Source organism: Schistocerca nitens, chromosome 1, assembly GCF_023898315.1.
Source record: "Schistocerca nitens isolate TAMUIC-IGC-003100 chromosome 1, iqSchNite1.1, whole genome shotgun sequence".
Lineage (NCBI taxonomy): Eukaryota > Metazoa > Arthropoda > Insecta > Orthoptera > Acrididae > Schistocerca > Schistocerca nitens.
The window spans coordinates 168,966,807-168,989,006 of record NC_064614.1 but is presented as its reverse complement, the minus strand read 5'-3'; the positions used below and the strand labels follow the sequence as shown (position 1 = coordinate 168,989,006).

The 22,200-nt window shown below is 46.0% G+C and overlaps 1 protein-coding gene across 1 annotated transcript in view; it reads left to right on the top strand.

Annotated features, from left to right (window-relative positions):
- Window positions 1-22,200, top strand: part of LOC126234570 (rap guanine nucleotide exchange factor 6-like) — a 224,819-nt gene that overhangs the window by 121,020 nt on the left and 81,599 nt on the right. Inside the window, exon 2 of the mRNA XM_049943316.1 lies at window positions 19,366-19,493. Within this exon, the coding sequence (XP_049799273.1) occupies window positions 19,366-19,493 (128 nt within the window). The remainder of the gene's footprint in view (window positions 1-19,365; window positions 19,494-22,200) is intronic.

Genomic DNA, 22,200 nt, shown 5'->3' with positions numbered 1-22,200 from the left:
AAAATGGAGGTAGGCTGCAGTAGGCTGCAGCTGCAGTAGTCTGTAGGCTGCAGCTGCAGTAGTCTGTAGGCTGCAGCTGCAGTAGTCATGCAAGGATGTGGAGGACTGCGCAGGGTAGACTAGTGCACAGAGCTGCAGCAACCCAGTCTTCCAAACAAAAGAGAAGACATAACGGATTGACCTGGCCGTGGTGGCCGAGCGGTTCTAGGTGCTCCAGTCCGGAACCGCGCTGCTGCTACGGTCGCAGGTTCGAATCCTGCCTCGGGCATGGCTGTTTGTGATGTCCTTAGGTTTAAGTAGTTCTAAGTCTAAGGGACTGATGAGCTCAGATGTTAAGTCCCATAGTGCTCAGAGCCACATAACGGATTGACACTGCGTATTTAAATACAGGTGTTAAACCGTTAAAAACTGAATGAAAAGTCCAATAATCCGCTATAGTTGGATGTGTTTAAGGCGATTAGAGACTCACACAAACAGTTTCGCAACTTTTAAATGGTATACTCTGGTGTACATAAATGCTTTGTCATACGGTACAGGGAGTTACAGGATGCCGCAGCTAAGTTGGATTAGCTAGGCATTCTGTAACTCCCTGTACCATATGACAAAGTATTTATGTACACCAGAACATTCAACTCAAAAATTGCGAAACCGGTTGTGTAGGGTCTCAAATAGATGAAATGATAATTAAATAGACACCCTAGCTGCAAGCAGGCGTTGATACACTTCATTGGGGACATGTTGAAAATGTGTGCCCCGACCGGGACTCGAACCCAGGATCTCCTGCTTACATGGCAGACGCTCTATCCATCTGAGCCACCGCGGGCACAGAGGATAGTGCGTCTGCAGGGACTTATCCCTTGCACGCTCCCCGTGAGATCCACACTCCCAACATGTCCACAACACTACATTCGTAGTGCGCCTAATAGATGCTTGCAGCTAGGGTGTCTATTTAATTATCATTTCATTTCTAGCAAAGCTGCATGGTCATCCACGGTAACTGTTCTTTCGGGAACAGATACTACCCTCATATATAGTTAAAAATATAGGTTCCCGGCCTTTGACCTTCTTGTGCGAACGCACACGCTATGCCCGAACTCGTACGGGACTTGGTAGATTAATCTGCCACGAGTAATGAGTATGATGGGCAAACATCTATTAGGCGCACTACGAATGTAGTGTTGTGGACATGTTGGGAGTGTGGATCTCACGGGGAGCGTGCAAGGGATAAGTCCCTGCAGACGCACTATCCTCTGTGCCCGCGGTGGCTCAGATGGATAGAGCGTCTGCCATGTAAGCAGGAGATCCTGGGTTCGAGTCCCGGTCGGGGCACACATTTTCAACATGTCCCCAATGAAGTGTATCAACGCCTGCTTGCAGCTAGGGTGTCTATTTAATTATCATTCCATTTCTAGCAAAGCTGCATGGTCAACCACGGTAACTGTTCTTTCGGGAACAGATACTACCGTCATATATAGTCTCAAATAGACTTAAAACACGGCTACATCGGACTGTTGAACTTCTCATTCGGTTTTGTAGTTAAATAGTTTTAACACCTGGATGTAAACACGTGTTGTACTCAATGAATTGTCAACAATTACGTATCTGTGGCTGTCCCTGTTTCAGAATTGTGTGGAAGAAGAAGAAGTAGTCAAATAAAAAAGCTTTTAGGCAGGAACAATCGAATGAGTGCTTTCTTTGGACTCGGTGATGTGATGCTTATGAATATCCGGCTCCCATACTTGGTTGACACTTGTCAGGGCTGAATGGGGATGTGTCATGATAGTCCTAAGTTTTGTAGCAGCGTGGCAGGAATCATACGCCTGCTCAGAGTTTTTTTATTTCAGTCGAGCTGTCCCGGCCGCCCACAGCACTCTACCTCAGGGTATGCAGGTTCACTGGCTGGCTAACGCCTTTCCCCGTTTGAGTGCGACCTGACCTACCTGCAGTGTTTTTTGCCGGGAGCGGCTGATAGCTTTTGATCATCCGCTGGATTGGGCTCTGTTCAGTCGTCCCTGGTGCGGATAATGCTGATTGTAGTCGATGCTTCGGTTCCGCTCGCTGCAGTCGCTTCAGGTGATCAAAACCCAGCACTCCCAACTGACGCCGCCGTCGCCTCTAATCAGCCGCTGCCCGTTCGTACCGAAGCGTTGGACCGACCGCTTTTGTAACTCTGCCTCACGGTATTCTCTCCTGACGCTTCTGCACAGCGTCGCACATAAGCGAGTTCACAGGAAAGTCTCAGAACGGTAGCACATTCGAGGGTTCAGTGTAATACATTTAAGGTTAAAGTTTACCATCTTTTTTGCAACACTTCGCAAGCGTACGGATTTTTTTGAGCGTAAATTACGTCTAGATCGCATCCATTTCAATGAAGACAAATTACAGATTTATCACGGCAATCTGAATATAAATACATAGTTTTACGTTTCCTTCCCGGGCAACGCTATCTTACGAGCAGCGGTTGTGCACTAAAAGGAACGTGTAAAAAGCATTGGCCGGCCGTTGTGGCCGTGCGGTTCTAGGCGCTACAGTCTGGAACCGCGTGATCGCTACGGTCGCAGGTTCGAATCCTGCCTCGGGCATGGATGTGTGTGATGTCCCTAGGTTAGTTAGGTTTAAGTAGTTCTAAGTTCTAGGGGACTGATGACCACAGATGTTAAGTCCCATAGTGCTCAGAGCTTTTTTTTTTTTTTTTAAAGCATTCGTAAACACACGGGGCTGCGCAGACTGCTTGAACTCGGTACCCGCACCTTGCTGTTGCATCACAGCTGCCACGATGCGCTGGCAAATGATTTCGTGGAAAAAGAAGGTTGAACGTGGCAGCTTGGTGCAAAGAAAAAAGTGATTGCTTTTAATTGAACCGTATGAATTGAAACAGTCTTCTGACAAAGTAGAAATCATCATAACAGGAACGAACGTAATATAGCTGTAACGCTGCTGCCCAGTCTTTCAGCAAAAACTATGTCTTCAGCAAAAGTAATGAGAAGTAACCAAATTTTGAGTCCATTATGGGTTTTTGACCTGCTTTTAAAAACAAGACATAATCTAGCATGTTAGTATGTGAGAACATAACTTATTATTAGTGGATCGTTTCCTGTTCCATTTTGTTGATACTATACTGTACCACATCTTTTTCCACGAAAAGACAAGTAAATCACTATTCCATTTTTAGCCTTAAAGAATACGTATAATCAGTTTTACTGTCTTTCTGCAAACTGCGTAACGCAGTTGGAGCTACATCATAGGTTTATGCATGAAATTTTTACGTCAATTTGTTTTACTAAATGTACCTGGTTAAATCTGTCGTGTCATGTTGATCGTTAATTTACTATAACAGTTCTTCATTAAAAAAACTGTTTTTAAGGACTCTATATTTCTTTCACACTAAACGTTTATTGCATCACTTAACCATTATGATATGAGTGACAACGCTGGGTTTAGCTTTAGAAAAATTTCAAATGGATACGTAACTGTGTTTTATGAAGACGAACTTCAACAAAATCGTTTTTATTTCTTAAGTGATACAACAATGTTTATAAGGCAGTTAAATGAATGTAATAATGATCCTTTGCATAGGTATTGGTGGATCGCTTCGCCACTAAGATACAAGCAACTACGTTGTAAGTTGGCATTTTTGGAATATTTCAAAGAGATAGAAATATGCTTCTTTATTTCAGATATTAAAAAATGTTTTTAAATTACTGTACTGAAATGAACTGTTAACTTACAGGGCATTACTTGCACTACATGAGGTAAACTACGGCTTCTGTACGTGCTGTAAACAACCGCCTCAGTTTCCTTCTGCCTGTACACTATAGTAGTAAGATCGTATGGTGACATGTACTGCCGCCAGTTTGTTGGATTGTAACTCAAGTGGTATATTGATCAGAATGGATAGCTGCTAGATAACATGGTGGTTTACTTATAGTTGTATGTAAAGGAAATTAATTCTGGTAATGTCATTTCCGTGTATTTTAGCACTGAGGATAGTTACGTACAGCAGTGGAGCATTGCATTAAGAGCTGCGAGTCAATAACCGAAAATGTGGCGACATGTGGGGTCTCAATAACGGACTTCAAAGGGGATTGCGAAGGCAGGACAGCAGTAAAGTTTGCTGCACAGCGGTAATCTGGTAGCCAGTGGGGCGATGTCACCACACCATCGCGAGTCCCGTCTTTTGCCAATATTAATAGGCGCCAGGTTTTAGTGAAAAGACAGAATTCCGAGGCAGGGGATCACTTGTCGTTGCCATAAACTACCAGCAAGACAATTGGGTACTGCCAGAAGCAGCCGCGGATTCGAGTCTGGGCTGCGTCTGCCACCACCTCTGAGTTCTTCACTCGGCGTGGTGCCACACCCCTGCTGGCCGGCCATGCGCGCCTGATGCTGCCGACGCCGGGTTCCTAGAAGCACTGGGCGCCGCCGTGCCAGCCGGCGTCGGACTCCCGCCAGGGGCCACCGACTCGTATCCCACGGGCAGCGGTCTTGGCGTGCAGCCGCGGTGACAGGAGTGGAGCGTCAGGCTGTGCGGGCTGCGCGACCCTGAGGAAAGTAGCTTGCGGCTGACATAAAAGGGGCCGCGTGGCATTAAGGGCCGTGCCATACTGGGACACCACGGGAGGTCTGCTGGCAGCGCTCGGGTATGGCAGTAAAAGACGCCAGAGGAGTGCCTTCAGTCTCCTCTCATGTGCAAATTCGAAATGAAAAGGGGATACAGAAAAAGAAGTAATGGACACATCCCCTCATTGCTGATCGTGACATTAACGTGTTGTTTGGCACGCTTTATAATGATCTAAGAAATTACGCTAAATTTCCCACTATCCTGAGAATGACATTCTGTCCATTTGACGAGGTAGTAGAGATCTCCCGAGACTGACGAAAAAGCCATTGTTTTAAAATAAGTAATCTCATTAGAGGGAAAGGCTTTGGTGACCTGTGTACTCGGTAGGTAATTGTTTGTTGTCTGCAGTCATATTTACCGTTTTAGATGCAACTGCAAAGTATACATAGAACTGCGTTTCAGATTTTATTTGAAAAATACGTTATTATAAACCGAAAGAAAATTTACAAATGCTCTAGATACGAAGTCGGGAACCTCTCTCTTGTTTCCATATCTTTTTTTTTCTTCAAAAAATTGTAGCTTGTCTGTATCTGGCCTGTTAAAAACACTTGCTGCAGCAGGAGATGTAGCGGTGCTGTTTCGGTCTGGAAATAGCTTTCGAAGAAAACTTACATATGCCGGATAGTAAATGTGTCTTAACTGTGGTGCAAAGCTCTTGTGGTTGGATTGAAGCATCAGGAACAGGCTGTGAGGAAATTGGGAATAGATTTCCAATATATCCACCCAGCCATAGTCCAGAGAGTGCGTTATAAGTAGTTTAAACGTGATGCTAATGTGGAGAGGCTCATTCTTCGAAATGAGTTTCGTTTATGACCCTCGTAATTCCCAACACTTTTTTTCCAGTTCGCGTTTTGAATAGTTCTGACACGGAGTGTCCCAAGTTACTGATGTTACGTGAATCTCGCAGATAAAAGATTTTGTGTCAAAACTATCCACAGCGCTCACGTGGGCGGTCTTAACTACACTCATGCTCATAAATTAAGGATAACTGCAGAATGTGGTGCCACAAAACATGGCACTACACAAAACTGGCGCTGATAGCATAGGCACATAGGGAACACATACGACACAGCTCTGTAAGTCAACGGTATTGGTGATAAGTTGACAAAACCGTCCCGATACACATGTGCTACAAAACGCCACTGTTTCTTGCGCATGTATCCACATCAATATGGGATACGATCACCATGCACACGTACACAGGCCGCACAACGGGTTGGCATATTCTGGCACAGGTGCTCGAGAAGTTGCTGGGGTGTAGCCTCCCATTCTTGTACCAGTGCCTGTCGGAGTTCCTAAAGTGTCGTAGGGGTTTGAAGACGTGCAGCGATATGTCAACCGAGAGCATCCCAGACGTGTTCGATGGGGGAATAGGCAGGCCACTCTATTCGCCTGATATCTTCTGTTTCAAGGTACTCCTCCGCAATGGGAGCTCGGTGGGGTCGTGCGTTATCATCCGTCAGAAGGAAGGTGGGACCCAGTGCACCCACGAAAAGGCGAACATACTGGTGCAAAATGACGTCCCGATACACCTGACCTGTTACAGTTCCTCTGCCAAAGACATGCAGGGCTGTACATGCACCAATCATAATCCCACCCCACACCACCAAACCACGACCTCCATACAGGTCCCTTTCAAGGACATTAAGGGGTTGGTATCTGGTTCCTGGTTCACGCCAGAGTCACTGTTCAGATTATACCTGGACTCGTCTGTGAATATAACCTGGGACCACTGTTCCAGTGACCATGTACTGTGTTCTTGACACCTGACTTAACGGGCTGTCCTGTGACCAGGGGTCAGTGGAATGCACCTTTCAGGTCTCCGGTCGAATAAACCGTGTCTGTTCAGTCGTCTGTAGACAACTGTTCCAGTGGCTGCGGTAAGATCCCGAGCAAGGCTACCTGCTGTACTCCGTGGCCGTCTGCGGGCACTGATTGTGAGATATCGGTCTTCTTGTGGTGGTGTACACTGTCGTCGTGTTGTACTGTAGCGCCTGGACACGTTTCGTGTCTGCTGGAATCGTTGCCATAATCTTGAGATCACACTTTGTGGCACACGTAGGGTCCGTGCTACGACCTGCTGTGTTTGAGCAGCCTCCAGTCGCCCTAGTATTCTACCCCTCATAACGTCGTCAATATGTGTTCTTTGAGCCATTTTCAACACACCGTCACCATTATCACGTCTGGAAACGTTTGCACACTTACTCGCTGCACCGTACTCTGACATGCACCGACACACCTCTGCGTATGTGGACTGCTTACAGCGCCACCGTGTGAAGACCGCAGGTCAAATGCACCGCATGGTTATACCCTGAGGTGATGGAAACACGCAAACAGCCCACCAGAGCGCTGTTTCACCATGTAGCAGTATTATCCTTAATTTATGAGCATGAGTGTTGGTACAGGTGAGCGGCAGGCAGAGCTCGGCCGCTCTGCAGGCGTCCTGGTGCCGGAGCGGGCAGAGGCCGCCGTGCGTTCCACTGGCAGCGCCGCCACGCTGGCAGATCCTCGCGGCAGCCGCTGTGCCGGCAGGTCTGCCACACTTCGGTAGAGAGCAGGTGCGGGAGGCTCCATTGCTTCCCAGGCTTCTGTCTGCCGTCTGTGGGAGAGCTGCCGTGCCATCCCACTGCAGAACGGCCCTTTCCTGCCAGCCTACCACGGGATTGCCGTCAGCAGCTACCGCGGTAGCCATCACTCATACAATAGCGCCGGCAAGGGACAACGGAGAGGCGGTTGACTCGCTACATCACATATTGAAATCAACTGTCAACAGTATTTCCTCTGGTGGGCTCGTCACTCACCTCAGCGCCCTATAGAGCATTAAAACGGGGCGAGGTGGACTAGCATTCAGGACGTATACGATTCGCACCCGCATCCAGCCATCCTGATTTAGGTTTTCCGTGATTTCCCTAAGTCGCTTGAGGTAAAGGCTGAGGTGGTTCCTCTGAAGGGGCACGGCCTATTTCCTTCCCCATCCTTCCATAATCCGAGCTTGTGCTTCGTTTCTAATGACCTCGTTAAATCCTAGTCGACGTGGAATGGCCGCACGGTTTGAGGCCCCTCCCGTCCGAGGTTAGTTCTCTCTCTCTCTCTCTCTCTCTCTCTCTCTCTCTCTCTCTCTGTGTGTGTGTGTGTGTGTGTGTGTGTGTGTGTGTGTGTGTGTGTGTGTGTGTGTGTGTGTGTGTCTAGGGACCGATGACATCAGAAATTTGGTCCCTTAGTAATTCACACACACATCTAGTCCCCTCGACCGAGCGAGGTGGCGCAGTGGTTAGCACACTGGACTCGCATTAGGGAGGACGACGGTTCAATCCCGTCTCCGGCCATCCTGATTTAGGTTTTCCGTGATTTCCCTAAATCGCTTCAGGCAAATGCCGGGATGGTTCCTTTGAAAGGGCACGGCCGATTTCCTTCCCCATCCTTCCCTCACCCGAGCTTGCGCTCCGTCTCTACTGACCTCGTTGTCGACGGGACGTTAAACACTAATCTCCTCCTCCTCCTCCTCCTCCTCCTCCTCTAGTCCCCTCCTCCTGCACAGCATTAAACGAAACACGTTGTGAGAAGTCTAGGCGACAGACAGCAGTGAAGGAAAGAAAATGAGAACTCTGCGTTTACAGTAGTGCATATAAAGACCTGTCATTGAGACCTCGAAGAGATTTTGGCACTCAAGATGTTTACGCACCGAACTTCCAGTTTTTCACAGACTTCGATTTACCAATGACATGGAATCTGAGTAACCGATATCTTCTGGGAAGAAGTAATTGTTTTCCTCCTCATAGGGTTATACTTCGTTAATTTCTGTTGCAGTAGGTCTGATGGTGATTGATAATTATTCTTCCTGATCCTCGATTAATTTTTAAGTGAGCATTCGTCGTTTGAAAAGTTATTTTCAAACATATGTCTTGCTTTCCCACTCCTCCCGCCTACACATACATTTTATCACACACAGTGACCGTTTCCTTCCTTCCGTGTTTTCCACTGTCACGGCATATAATTCAGTCACTGTTCGTTGTAGTAGCTACTATATCCATTGCGGTAAAGTCTCTCTAAGTCAAAGGTTTAGCTATGGGATCGATTTGCATTGTACCTCGCCTACGGCTCCGCAAAATACTTCGTCCGTGCCAAACACATGGCCATCTTCACGTGACCCCGCAGTTTCGTATGGACGCCCGTGACCCAGCACTCGAGTAACTTGGCTCAAAAAACATTCTCGACTGCTGCGATGTACACAGGATGATCTTTCCAGACGCAAGCAGCCAGTCAGCGTCTCCTTGTCAACTGGATGCTACTTCCAATTGTCCATGACTACCAGTCGTGGCGCACAAAAACAGTAAGAGGCAACAGACTACGACAGGTCCCCACTCCCTCTCCAACAGAAAACCTAGTGCAATAAAGTTTTCCACTCCTGCCACTAGCGACCGATAACTTAAGATTATGATTAAATTTTCCCCGAGACGTTTAAGTCTCATCTTTATCTGCAACAATGATGAAAGCTCAATAATCGAATTAAAATTTGTGCCACAGCGGGGACTTGAACCGAGGTCCCTTTGCTTACTAGGCAGGAATGTTGACCAATACACCACCACTTACAGCCGGCCGTTGTGGCCGGGCGGTTCTGTCCGGAACCACGCTGCTGCTACGGTCGCAGGTTCGACTCCTGCCTCCGGTATGGATGTGTGTGGTGTCCTTAGGTTATTTTGGTTTTAGTAGTTCTAAGCGTAGGGGACTGATGACCTCAGACGTTAAGTCCCATAGTGCTCAGTCATTCTGAACAATCACACTTAAAATGCCTTGGGGAAAATTTAATCATAAAATCGAAAGGATGACTTTAGATACAGAATTTTTCCATTACGTCCACCGCTGGGGTGCTATTGCAATGCCTGAGAGCCCTGGCAGTGGTGACGATTTAGGGGGAAATACGCTCAAAGGTATGAAGTTTGTGTTGGGGAGGGCACTAAACTGTGCAGCAATGTTGACCATAGTGCTGTGGTGGTCTAATGGTCAGTATTCTTGCCTAGTGAGTAAGATGATCCGGGTTCAAGTCCTGGCCATGGCACAAATTCTAATTCATTTGTTTATCTTCCATCATTATCGCAGATAACGTAATCGTTTTTAAACTTGCGACGTAATGTCATGATCAGCAGAGCAGTGTTCACAAAATATATGCAACGCCGGAGGGAAAAATTACCACAGTGGACCCGGACGGAGGCCACTGTAACATTTACAGTTTTTTTTACAATATGACGCGGTACCTTACCCAGAAACCGCTGAAGCCTACGAAATTATATTAAAACATTATAAACTCGTATATTAATGTAGATGAGTTAGTTTAATAACTCTGTACAGCTTGTTTCTGTGTGGCTTTTCCCTGCAGAGGAACCGCAGGAACCCTGCTACCTTGGAATAGTGTTACCTTGACAGACGCATAGAGACGCAAGTCCGTGTCGTCCTGACTCCGGCAGGCGATGGACCAGTCAGAGTTACGTTCTCTCACCTGTTTACTGCTTTCGTTCTATACTTTCGTCAGCCGTTAACTCATCCGACATCTGAATGACAGACCAGCCAGAGTAGACGAGCTTTGTGGCCTGGGAAAATGGTTCCGTTATAACTAATAACTACGCGAAAAGTATGAAATTTTGTGAATGCTGTGTTAAACAGCTTTTATGTATGTAAAGGAAACATTGTATGTCCTATGCCGCCAATGTTAAATTATCGAATTTTGTGACTCATTAGTTAGGAAACTTTTTAAGTCACCAACTTACAATTTTCCATAATTACTGAATGCACCTTTCTAGATACAGTGAACTAGAATTGTTACTAAAATTGTATTTTGTGGCATGTTATCTTTTTTTCTTTTCAAACACTCGATCTTTAACAGAATTTTTTAAATAAATGAACATAAATAAATGAACATAAATACAAAACAATGCAGTATATTTTAATTATTCCAGTTCCATGTGTGTTGAATATCACACTTGGCATGCTGAAAAAATTTCGTGTGTTTACCATCAGTACTTCGTTAGAAAACGGGTCATTTATTGCAAAAAATGTAGTTCAGAGATATTTAGGTTTAAAACCTTTTGTATTACAAATTCTTACACAGACTTACATTTCTGCGTCTTTTATGCACTACAATTGCGCTGGCCCATAGTCTATGTATTCTTCAGTGTCACAACAGGCCAGTGCTTGCCTCCTCCTTTTCTTTCTTTCTTTCTTTCTTTCTTTCTTCTTTTGTCATTTTCTGAGCAGCTAACTCTACTTCACCTACACGAAGCTCATCCAGTTCCCGCAGTCCTTCAGCTGCATCCTGTCCAAATCTTACCCCTAACTTCTCCAGAACCGTAAGTCTTTCATAGTTCCCACCATTAAAAGTTATTACAGCATCAGACACTGCTAACTTCAGAGTCATAAGGCCAACAAATACATTTTTAGGCACACGGCACCACACAACATTATTGAAGGACTCATTCACGTTCTGGGTCTTCCCGTGTAGACACTTCTGTAGTTGCTCAGGATTTGCCAAATCTCTGCAGATAGGTTTGATTGCCTCCATTACTGCTAAAGGAACAGAATGTTTGTGTGTAAGTTCATGCAAGGTGCCAGAAAATTCAGCTTACTTGTATTTATACCAAGTGTTTGGTAGAGGTGGACACAAAGGATGACATGGCCTTTCATAGGTTGATATTCGTTGAAAGAAAGTGCTCCACACAGTACTCCAGAAGAAAATCCAGGTATCTCATATCTGTTACCCGAAACTTTTGGTTTGTTGAAGATACTTTTACGCTTAGTCATTTTATTTACGTATAAAAAGCAATGGAAGTAGGCTTACTACAAAAATAGCAGATAATAACACTACTTTCAACGAAAACTAGTATCAGAAACAAAGGACTGTTTTGTTTATGCGTAATGCCAACTTTTGAGACGTGTCAGTAGGCACAAAACAAGCAATTCACAGCCCTCTAGACTGTGTGTTTCCAAGATATGACTGCTCAACTGTGGCAGTCTATGCGTAGCCGCGAAATTTGGCTATCACACATCAACATTCAAAATATTATTTGAAGGTCTCACAATTGTATGATTTTTAATGCATTAAATACCGAAATGTTCAGGAAAGTCCTAAGTATATTATGGAGTAGAAAACAGAAAATGTCAAATTTCAACGAATTTCACGTACAATGTCCCCTTCAGAACTGCATTATACAAGTACAGTACACGAGTATACTAGCTATTGTACTCTTTACTATAGATGTTGATAAACTTCAGACCGTGCACAAGTTTCTTTTCGTCCAGATTACTCAGGTAAGACTGACGAAGTCGATAGTCACTAATAAAATAATTAGTACAACTGTGTGCTGTATAATGCAGTTCTTAACAAGATAAGCCTGTTGGATTTTCATTCTTTTACTCAAGCCACACCAGTGTTTGTAGTCCGTTCACACGACGGCTTCTAAATTTCCAGTGAAGTGGAGTTTTATTTTCTCTGTGCAGATGGGCGCCTGTCTACAACGTCATTGGTTCTCCATGGCCACAGGCACAGCCGGTGACAGCTACTATGTTATCCACGTCACTGCTAATACTAGGAAAAAAAAGTTACTCAGTCACAGAAATTCCGGCCTCAATTACTCTCAATTCACGATATTATCAAATCGTAAATAATGGGAGCCTAGAATGTAAGTGCTGTCAGTAAATATTTAAGAGTCCAAGTATGTGAAAGAAGACACTAATTGAGAAGATCGTGAGGAGGTTACAAGCCTATCTCCCATATTTTCCACTCTGTACATTGAGCAAGCAGTAAGAGAAGCGAAAGAAAAACATTGGAAGGCACTTAAGGTTGACCGAGAAGAAATAAAAACTTTGCTGTTTCTGACAAAATGTCAACCGAAAAAGTCAGTGCTTCGAAGAGCAGTTGAATGGAAAAAATATGTGTGAATTCCTATATATATTGTGTGTGTGTGTGTGTGTGTGTGTGTGTGTGTGTGTGTGTGTGTGTGTGTAAGATTAAGTAGTGTGTAAGCCTAGGGACGAATGACCTTAGCAGTTTGGTCCATAGGAACTTACCACAAATTAAATTAACTCAATGAATAGCTGTCCCCTGTGATAAAAATTCAAGAAAATATACGGTAATAAGTAATTAAAATGTAAAGTAAAACCACATTTTACCATAATAGCAACAACGTATTAGGTAACGCACTATTTAAACAGCATCGTATAGGCTTGTCAAGCTGTGTGCATTTTTTTCCAGCAGTTGCCACACCTGACACTAGATCATGTGCACTTTCAATCAGTAAATAATATTTTGTTTCGTTTGCAACAATTGTTACAGTACAGAAACACACGGAAAATAGCACGTGCACACGATAAATTTTTCAGTTTATTTGTTTAATTTACAATTGTTTGTTGCGGTTTACGAATCTATGCTATAATGAATGAGCCCCATTGAAATGTCTAGTGGAAGCTTTTCAGATTTACTTCATGTTTTCTGCATAATTTCTGCGTGTGTTTTGCAAGGCAAACAACTCAGTCGCAATACATGCGGATTCCACATCGTTGAGCGCCGGGAAGCTCGCCATGAAAGCAGAGTTTTAACTGACGCGTCCCCATCATAAATACCTTACAATAACGTTGTACCGTTCGTGGCCTTACACGTTCGCACAATATATTGACACAGTATTATTGCGCAATAAATATTGAGTGTGCGGGTCCCTTAACACTGCCAATGCCACCCTCGCTACTACGGCCAGGTACGGGATTCCTCAGCGACGTATTACTGCGTGACTGCGTGCTATCTTTACTAAAACATTCATCACGTGGATTAATACAAAATTTATCCCCTACCAGTAGCTTAATTCTGTCGTCCGGCAGCATTTGCCTCCAGACCGTTCTAGTCATAAAACTTAAGACAGGAAATACAAAAAAGCGTGACCGATGACCGTAGCAGTCTGGTCCCTTTAATCCCACAAACCAACCAACCACAAAAAAACGTATGTACGGCCATTGCGGCTGTACAGTGAGAGCAGCAAAATAACTCACGGTGGTCGGACCAGAGAGGATATAAAATACAGTGCGCAGCGTTTCTTAAAAAGATAAACTTGTTGACATCGAATGAAACTTGTTAAGATGTCTTTCAGGAAAGTATTTGCTTGCAGTGTAACACTCGTGTCGAAGCAGAAACATGGACAGTAGGCTGTATCGACAAGAACAGTACAGAAGCGTTTGAAATGAGGTGCTACACAAAAATGCAGAAGGTTAGATACGTAAACCCAATAACCAATGAAGGGCTGCTGAGACGAATTGGAGACAGAAGAAATTTTTTGCACAACGTGAATAAAATAGGGATAGTTGATGGGATACATCATGCGCAATATAGCAATCTTCAATTTGGCAATCAAGAGAAAGGGGGGGGGGGGATCAAATTTATGGAGGCAGACAGAGGATTGACTGCAATAAGCAGTTGAAAATACCGTGAGGTTGTAACTAAAATGCAGCTAGTCGCAGAGGTCTAGTGTGAACTGCAATTATTGTACGGCAGCGGAACATAGTAGACATTCTAATGCGTTACTGCAGAACCTATTTACTCTGAAAAAAGTTCAGATTTTGGCTACCGGGTGCGAATCTGGCGCTTTGAATGTAAGACGGACATATGGCAGTGTTTCCATATGTAATGGATTAGGAACGGGACGTGAGCAGAGAAGGGTGAAATAAGACAGAAAGGCATAATGTTGTTTTTATTATTAACCACAACTTACACAGTTTGCTCAGTATGAGCACTGGAGACGTCGATGATAAGCCGTTCAGCGCCAAATTTGGACCTTGTGATCAAAATTTGAACTAACTTTTTCCAGAGCAAGTCAGTTTCGCATTAACGCATTAGCATATCTACAAAGTATCGCTGCCACACGATAATTCCAGCCCACACTGACCTCCGGCAGTCGCTGTATTTCAATTGCAACACCCAGTAGATGCAGAGCGGCGTAGAAAGGTTCCTGTAGCACCCTACATTTAGTGTCCCTCGGCGTAAAGGCCAAAATGTGTCCCAGCTGTTCTAAAACAGCGATGGCGATGGTTCCATCGGGGATACTAAATCCGTAAAATGATGCTCCTGGTTCATCAGGACTATATGCCGCTTTCCTCAGCGAGAGTTCTGTGATTAGCTCGTATAATGAAACGACGGAGAATCTGCCTGTAGTGCAGTTGCAGCCGTTTGCAGGAAATTAAGATGATGAGTACGCGCATTAACGGTAATGATCTAAATAAACGGCTTCAAACGAAAAAAGCTTGAAGTCTATTGAAATGTGGTAGCTTAAAGCTCCAACAGTCGATTTTATGGCGCACGCGTAGTTGATTAACGAGGCAATTTAGCGATAAACACAAAAATAAAGACAGTGTTCTATACAGGTTTTCCCGCTCCACATGTTCATAAATCAGCTGATAGCATTTGCCGCTTATTGTGCATACAACCCTCTCAGCAAAACGCGCACGCACACACAACGCTTTGCGGCGTCATGTCTCAGTATGCCGAAAAGGCACAGAGAGGCCGTTAATGAAGAGGATGATGATAAAGTGTCCGAAACATTCATTCCATATCGTAGAAAAGTCATACAGTTTATAAGGTAGGATTAATTCTAAGCAAGCATGTAAAGTTCTGAATGCACACAAAGCAATTTGGTTAATGTTAGTCGTGTAAAGGAAAAAAACGCGCCGTGCCAGCTGTTGTAAATAATTTGACAACTGAACAACATCAGTGATATAAACTTGAAGTTATTTGAGAATTATTTTATCGGCAGTTTCGCGCTTCTGAAATAGGGATATGTGACAGAGATATCGTGTTTCTTAGAGCGACGTTTCTGCCACTGTTAAAAGCAGCATTCGTCAGGGTCGTGTTTTTTTTTTTCTACTGGACGAGTGGTCGGGTCATGCGTTCTAATATTTGCAGTTGGCTCAAATACGTTAGTCAGTCCTATTCGTTATTGCGTTACAGAAATTGGAATGCATGTTCTGACATAATCACCTATCTACGAGATGTGATAAGGTAACATCAATTTTTGTTTTTCTCAAAGAATCTTTATCCATTCATCAACATAAACTTTGTCACCTTCAAAGTATTCCCCCTCAGATATTACGCACTTGTACCAGCGGTTATTCCAATCTTGGAAGCAATTCTGGAAATCGCTTTTCGTTATGGTGTTCAGCTCCTTCAGCACTTCCGTTTTAATCCTATCAGAGGTGTCAAAACGACGTCCTTTCCTGGTCCTCTTCAGCCTCTGGGATAGAAAGAAGTCGCAGGGAGCCACGTCTGGCGAATGCGGTTACTGAGGCAACATAACGGTTTTATTTCTTGCTAAAAGAAATCGCGAACAAGCATTGAAGTGTGAGCGGGTGTATTATAATGACTGGTTGTACCACAGTTCTGGTCGTTTCATTCGGATTGTTTAGCGCAAACGGCCCTCAGATTCTAGGTAGTAGTCCTTTCTGAACTCAAGACCGTAAGGAAATCTTAATGCATTATCCGATTGTAATCGAAGGAAATAGTGAGAAGAACCATCACATGTGATCGAACTTGTCGAATTTTGTTCGGTCTTGTTTCTTCAGCTGGTTTCCATTTGGACATTGGGCCTCGGTTTCGACGTCATACCCATATATCCGTATTTCGTCTTCTGTTGTAGCCTTATTTACAAGTTATGGATCGTTGGGGACTTCGTTCAGCAAATCGTCAGCGATGTCTGCGCGTCGTCGTTTTTCATGGAAAATAAACAACTTCGAATGAATTTTGCTGCTACTCGTGCCATGCCCAACACGTCCGAAGAAATTGCTTAGCATGAGCCAAAGGATATCCTGGCATCATCGGCAACCTCTCTGACGTTCATTCTCCAGAACTTTTTTTTTTCCCTGCATTGTCAGTAATTGATGTGCTAGGGCGTCCACGACGGTCGTCGTCTGCAAAGTCTTCTCGATGCTCTTCGAAAAGTTTACCATTTGTACTCGTGTCTCACAGTAGATTCGCCAAAAGACACCGTCAACATTTCGAGTGCGGTGCTGCACTTCATTCCATTTTCCAAGCGAAATTTAATGAAATTCTTTGCTCCCTTTTGCCCGAAGTAAAAATTCACGAACACTCGTAAACCACGTATAAACGTTTCGACTTTCAACAGTAGACTAAATATTTAAAACAACTGGAAACGCAAACGTACATCAGGAACATATGTACCAACAAGAGAACAAAAATTTTGAAAATAGGGTTATGAAGTCCGCGAAATTAATAAAATTGTGTTACCTTTGATCACCCGTCGTATCTATCTGCCTAAGGCGACCACGCTGATGCCATGCAATCAAAAATACGAGGGCAGTTCAATAAGTAATGCAACACATTTTTTTTCTGAAACAGGGGTTGTTTTTATTCAGCATTGAAATACACCAGGTTATTCCTCAATCTTTTAGCTACACAACACTATTTTTCAACGTAATCTCCATTCAATGCTACGGCCTTACGCCACCTTGAAATGAGGGGCTGTATGCCTGCACGGTACCATTCCACTGGTCGATGTCGGAGCCAGCGTCGTACTGCATCAATAACTTCTTCACCATCCGCGTAGTGCGTCCCACGGATTGCGTCCTTCATTGGGCCAAACATATGGAAATCTGACGGTGCGAGATCTGGGCTGTAGGGTGCATGAGGAAGAACATTCCACTGAAGTTTTGTGAGCTCCTCTCGGGTGCGAAGACTTGTGTGAGGTCTTGCGTTGTCATGAAGAAGGAGAAGTTCGTTCTGATTTTTGTGCCTACGAACACGCTGAACTCGTTTCTTCAATTTCTGAAGAGTAGCACAATACACTTCAGAGTTGATCGTTTGACCATGAGGAAGGACATCGAACAGAATAACCCCTTCAGCGTCCCAGAAGACTGTAACCATGACTTTACCGGCTGAGGGTATGGCTTTAAACTTTTTCTTGGTAGGGGAGTGGGTGTGGCGCCACTCCATTTATTGCCGTTTTGTTTCAGGTTCGAAGTGATGAACCCATGTTTCATCGCCTGTAACAATCTTTGACAAGAAATTGTCACCCTCAGCCACATGACGAGCAAGCAATTCCGCACAGATGGTACTCCTTTGCTCTTTATGGTGTTCGGTTAGACAACGAGGGACCCAGCGGGAACAAACCTTTGAATATCCCAACTGGTGAACAATTGTGACAGCACTACAAACAGAGATGTCAAGTGGAGCACTGAGTTGTTTGATGGTGATCCGTCGATCATCTCGAACGAGTGTGTTCGCACGCTCCGCCATTGCAGGAGTCACAGCTGTGCACGGCCGGCCCGCACGCGGGAGATCAGACAGTCTTCCTTGACCTTGCGGCGATGATGACACACGCTTTGCCCAACGACTCACCGTGCTTTTGTCCACTGCCAGATCACCGTAGACATTCTGCAAGCGCCTATGAATATCTGAGATGCCCTGGTTTTCCGCCAAAAGAAACTCGATCACTGCCCGTTGTTTGCAACGCACATCCGTTACAGACGCCATTTTAACAGCTCCGTACAGCGCTGCCACCTGTCGGAAGTCAATGAAACTATACGAGACGAAGCGGGAATGTTTGAAAATATTCCACAAGAAATTTCCGGTTTATTCAACCAAAATTGGCCGAGAAAAAAAAAATGTGTTGCATTACTTATTGAACTGCCCTCGTAGGACTCACTGACGTTCTTGTTTAAACAAACACTAGGGCAGGATTAAATATCAGTATGTAAAATCTGAATGAATACAGCGCTGACCCAGTTGTAAATATGTCATCCTCATGAATGCTACTTCCTACAGTGGCCGAAGCTTGGTATGTGAAACAACATAACGATGTAGTCGAATACTGAGAAAAATATAGGCGAACGTTTATGTTACGAATAAAGGTCTCTGTCGTGAGTAACGCTTCCCATTATAGCGTGACGAACATATTGAACAGTGACGCCCAAAAAGAACTTTTGGACTGCATTGTGCCTGCCATAGAAGTTAACTGTAAATGTTTGCGCCTTACTTAGCCGTTGACAAATCCTGCTCCCCAACAAAAAGTCGCTGTTGTGTTGCATTTGTGTGGTAATGAGACATGTTCACGAACAAAAGTTTCTTTCAAATGGCAAAAAGGAATTGTGATTGCCAGTTGTAATAAACAGTGTGCACTGAAACTTCGCAACGTCTATGTTAAAAGAAATATATGTTCGGTGTTAAAAAAAATTTTCATTATTAATATTAGAACAACAAAGTTTATAAATTCCCAGCCTCGGTATTATTTAGATGTAACACCGTGAACATTACACTGGATATAAAGAACCAATTGGGGCGTGGATGATCAGCCTGCTCGTGGTTCCCTGTGGCCACTACTATCAGTCTTCCTCACTGCTGCCAGGGGGGCTAACGAGCTTCTCTATAAAGGGTTTGACACTTCAACAGAGTGTTTTTTTTTTTATCTGCACTAGTTAACGAGGTGGTTCGACGGTTACTTACCAGCAACAACAGACTCATTGACTGCAGGCTTACAGGGTTGTTTACCTCCTGGGGGGGGGGGGTTGATTGCCTCCGGGGGGGGGGACCTGGGGGGGGAGGGTTTGTTTGCTTCCTGGGGGGGGGGGGAATTGCTTGCTTCCTGGGCCTACTGTCTGGAACAGCCTGAAATCATTCTGCAACATTGTTTTATTTTTATTCATTTTACTTTTTGTGCGTGTATTTTTAAATGTGCTCATGAGGTGGGTGGTGATTGTTCCAGGATCTGCAGGTGATCTACTATGGGCTGCGGGGCCTGGAGGCGCTGTCCGCCATCAGGGACTCCGTGCTGCGCGCCATGTGCCGCGCCGTGCGGTACGAGAGGCACGACGCCAACGACGTCCTCTACTAGTGAGTACTACACAGTACTATACTCTGCTGTCCTATACTGTACTGTGTTGTGTGGCGCTGCACTGTACTGCTCTGCTCTGCACCGTGCTGGGCTGTAGTGTGTGCGCTAAACTTCACGACACTTCTATGCTCAACCTTAGAGCAGACGACTGCTAGTACTAGTAAAAACAATGTGGTAGCCTGTCTCCGGCGTCTCCCATTGAGTACTCTAAAATATATCCAGAAAGAATAAATACATCGATTTGCGGTTTTCGCTAGGGAATAGTGGACAATATACTGTCCTTCGCACAACTTAATTTTTAACGTTTATAGCCGGCCGCGGTGGTCTAGCGGTTCTAGGCGCTCAGTCCGGAACCGCACGACTGCTACGGTCGCAGGTTCGAATCCTGCCTCGGGCATGGATGTGTGCGATGTCCTTAGGTTAGTTAGGTTTAAGTATTTCTAAGTTCTAGGGGACTGATGACCACAGATGTTAAGTCCCATAGTGCTCAGCCATTTTTTTTAACGTTTATACACTCCCTGGAAATTGAAATAAGAACACCGTGAATTCATTGTCCCAGGAAGGGGAAACTTTATTGACACATTCCTGGGGTCAGATACATCACATGATCACACTGACAGAACCACAGGCACATAGACACAGGCAACAGAGCATGCACAATGTCGGCACTAGTACAGTGTATATCCACCTTTCGCAGCAATGCAGGCTGCTATTCTCCCATGGAGACGATCGTAGAGATGCTGGATGTAGTCCTGTGGAACGGCTTGCCATGCCATTTCCACCTGGCGCCTCAGTTGGACCAGCGTTCGTGCTGGACGTGCAGACCGCGTGAGACGACGCTTCATCCAGTCCCAAACATGCTCAATGGGGGACAGATCCGGAGATCTTGCTGGCCAGGGTAGTTGACTTACACCTTCTAGAGCACGTTGGGTGGCACGGGATACATGCGGACGTGCATTGTCCTGTTGGAACAGCAAGTTCCCTTGCCGGTCTAGGAATGGTAGAACGATGGGTTCGATGACGGTTTGGATGTACCGTGCACTATTCAGTGTCCCCTCGACGATCACCAGTGGTGTACGGCCAGTGTAGGAGATCGCTCCCCACACCATGATGCCGGGTGTTGGCCCTGTGTGCCTCGGTCGTATGCAGTCCTGATTGTGGCGCTCACCTGCACGGCGCCAAACACGCATACGACCATCATTGGCATCAAGGCAGAAGCGACTCTCGTCGCTGAAGACGACACGTCTCCATTCGTCCCTCCATTCACGCCTGTCGCGACACCACTGGAGGCGGGCTGCACGATGTTGGGGCGTGAGCGGAAGACGGCCTAACGGTGTGCGGGACCGTAGCCCAGCTTCATGGAGACGGTTGCGAATGGTCCTCGCCGATACCCCAGGAGCAACAGTGTCCCTAATTTGCTGGGAAGTGGCGGTGCGGTCCCCTACGGCACTGCGTAGGATCCTACGGTCTTGGCGTGCATCCGTGCGTCGCTGCGGTCCGGTCCCAGGTCGACGGGCACGTGCACCTTCCGCCGACCACTGGCGACAACATCGATGTACTGTGGAGACCTCACGCCCCACGTGTTGAGCAATTCGACGGTACGTCCACCCGGCCTCCCGCATGCCCACTATACGCCATCGCTCAAAGTCCGTCAACTGCACATACGGTTCACGTCCACGCTGTCGCGGCATGCTACCAGTGTTAAAGACTGCGATGGAGCTCCGTATGCCACGGCAAACTGGCTGACACTGACGGCGGCGGTGCACAAATGCTGCGCAGCTAGCGCCATTCGACGGCCAACACCGCGGTTCCTGGTGTGTCCGCTGTGCCGTGCGTGTGATCATTGCTTGTACAGCCCTCTCGCAGTGTCCGGAGCAAGTATGGTGGGTCTGACACACCGGTGTCAATGTGTTCTTTTTTCCATTTCCAGGAGTGTAGATGACTAATAAGTACACAAGATTTTTTTAAATGGGAGAATATACTTTTCTGTGGCGTTGGAAAGAGCCTTAGAAGAGGATTTCAGCGACATAAGAAGTATGGAACCGGACTAACACCGCAGGCCGGTGTCCTGCCGTCACGAGAAGAGGTCCCATGTACGTCTGCCCTACTGTGCTGAATGCACGCAAACACTTGAGTGGTAAGGTTCGTGTGCTTACCTGTGCTCGTAAAGTCCGCCAGTCCGCCAGTCCGCCAGTCCGCCAGTCCGCCAGTCCGCCAGTCCGCCAGTCCGCCAGTCCGCCAGTCCGCCAGTCCGCCAGTCCGCCAGTCCGCCAGTCCGCCAGTCCGCCAGTCCGCCAGTCCGCCAGTCCGCCAGTCCGCCAGTCCGCCAGTCCGCCAGTCCGCCAGTCCGCCAGTCCGCCAGTCCGCCAGTCCGCCAGTCCGCCAGTCCGCCAGTCCGCCAGTCCGCCAGTCCGCCAGTCCGCCAGTCCGCCAGTCCGCCAGTCCGCCAGTCCGCCAGTCCGCCAGTCCGCCAGTCCGCCAGTCCGCCAGTCCGCCAGTCCGCCAGTCCGCCAGTCCGCCAGTCCGCCAGTCCGCCAGTCCGCCAGTCCGCCAGTCCGTGTAGCTATCCAGAATTCGACACTGCATACGACATTTGGAAAACTAGATACCAATTTCGTTTATGGCCAGTGTCGCCGTCAGACGATTAGAACAGTGGTAGTGCCTTTATAGAAAAGAGCCGTGGCAGCTTGAAGAGGCTGTTGCTCT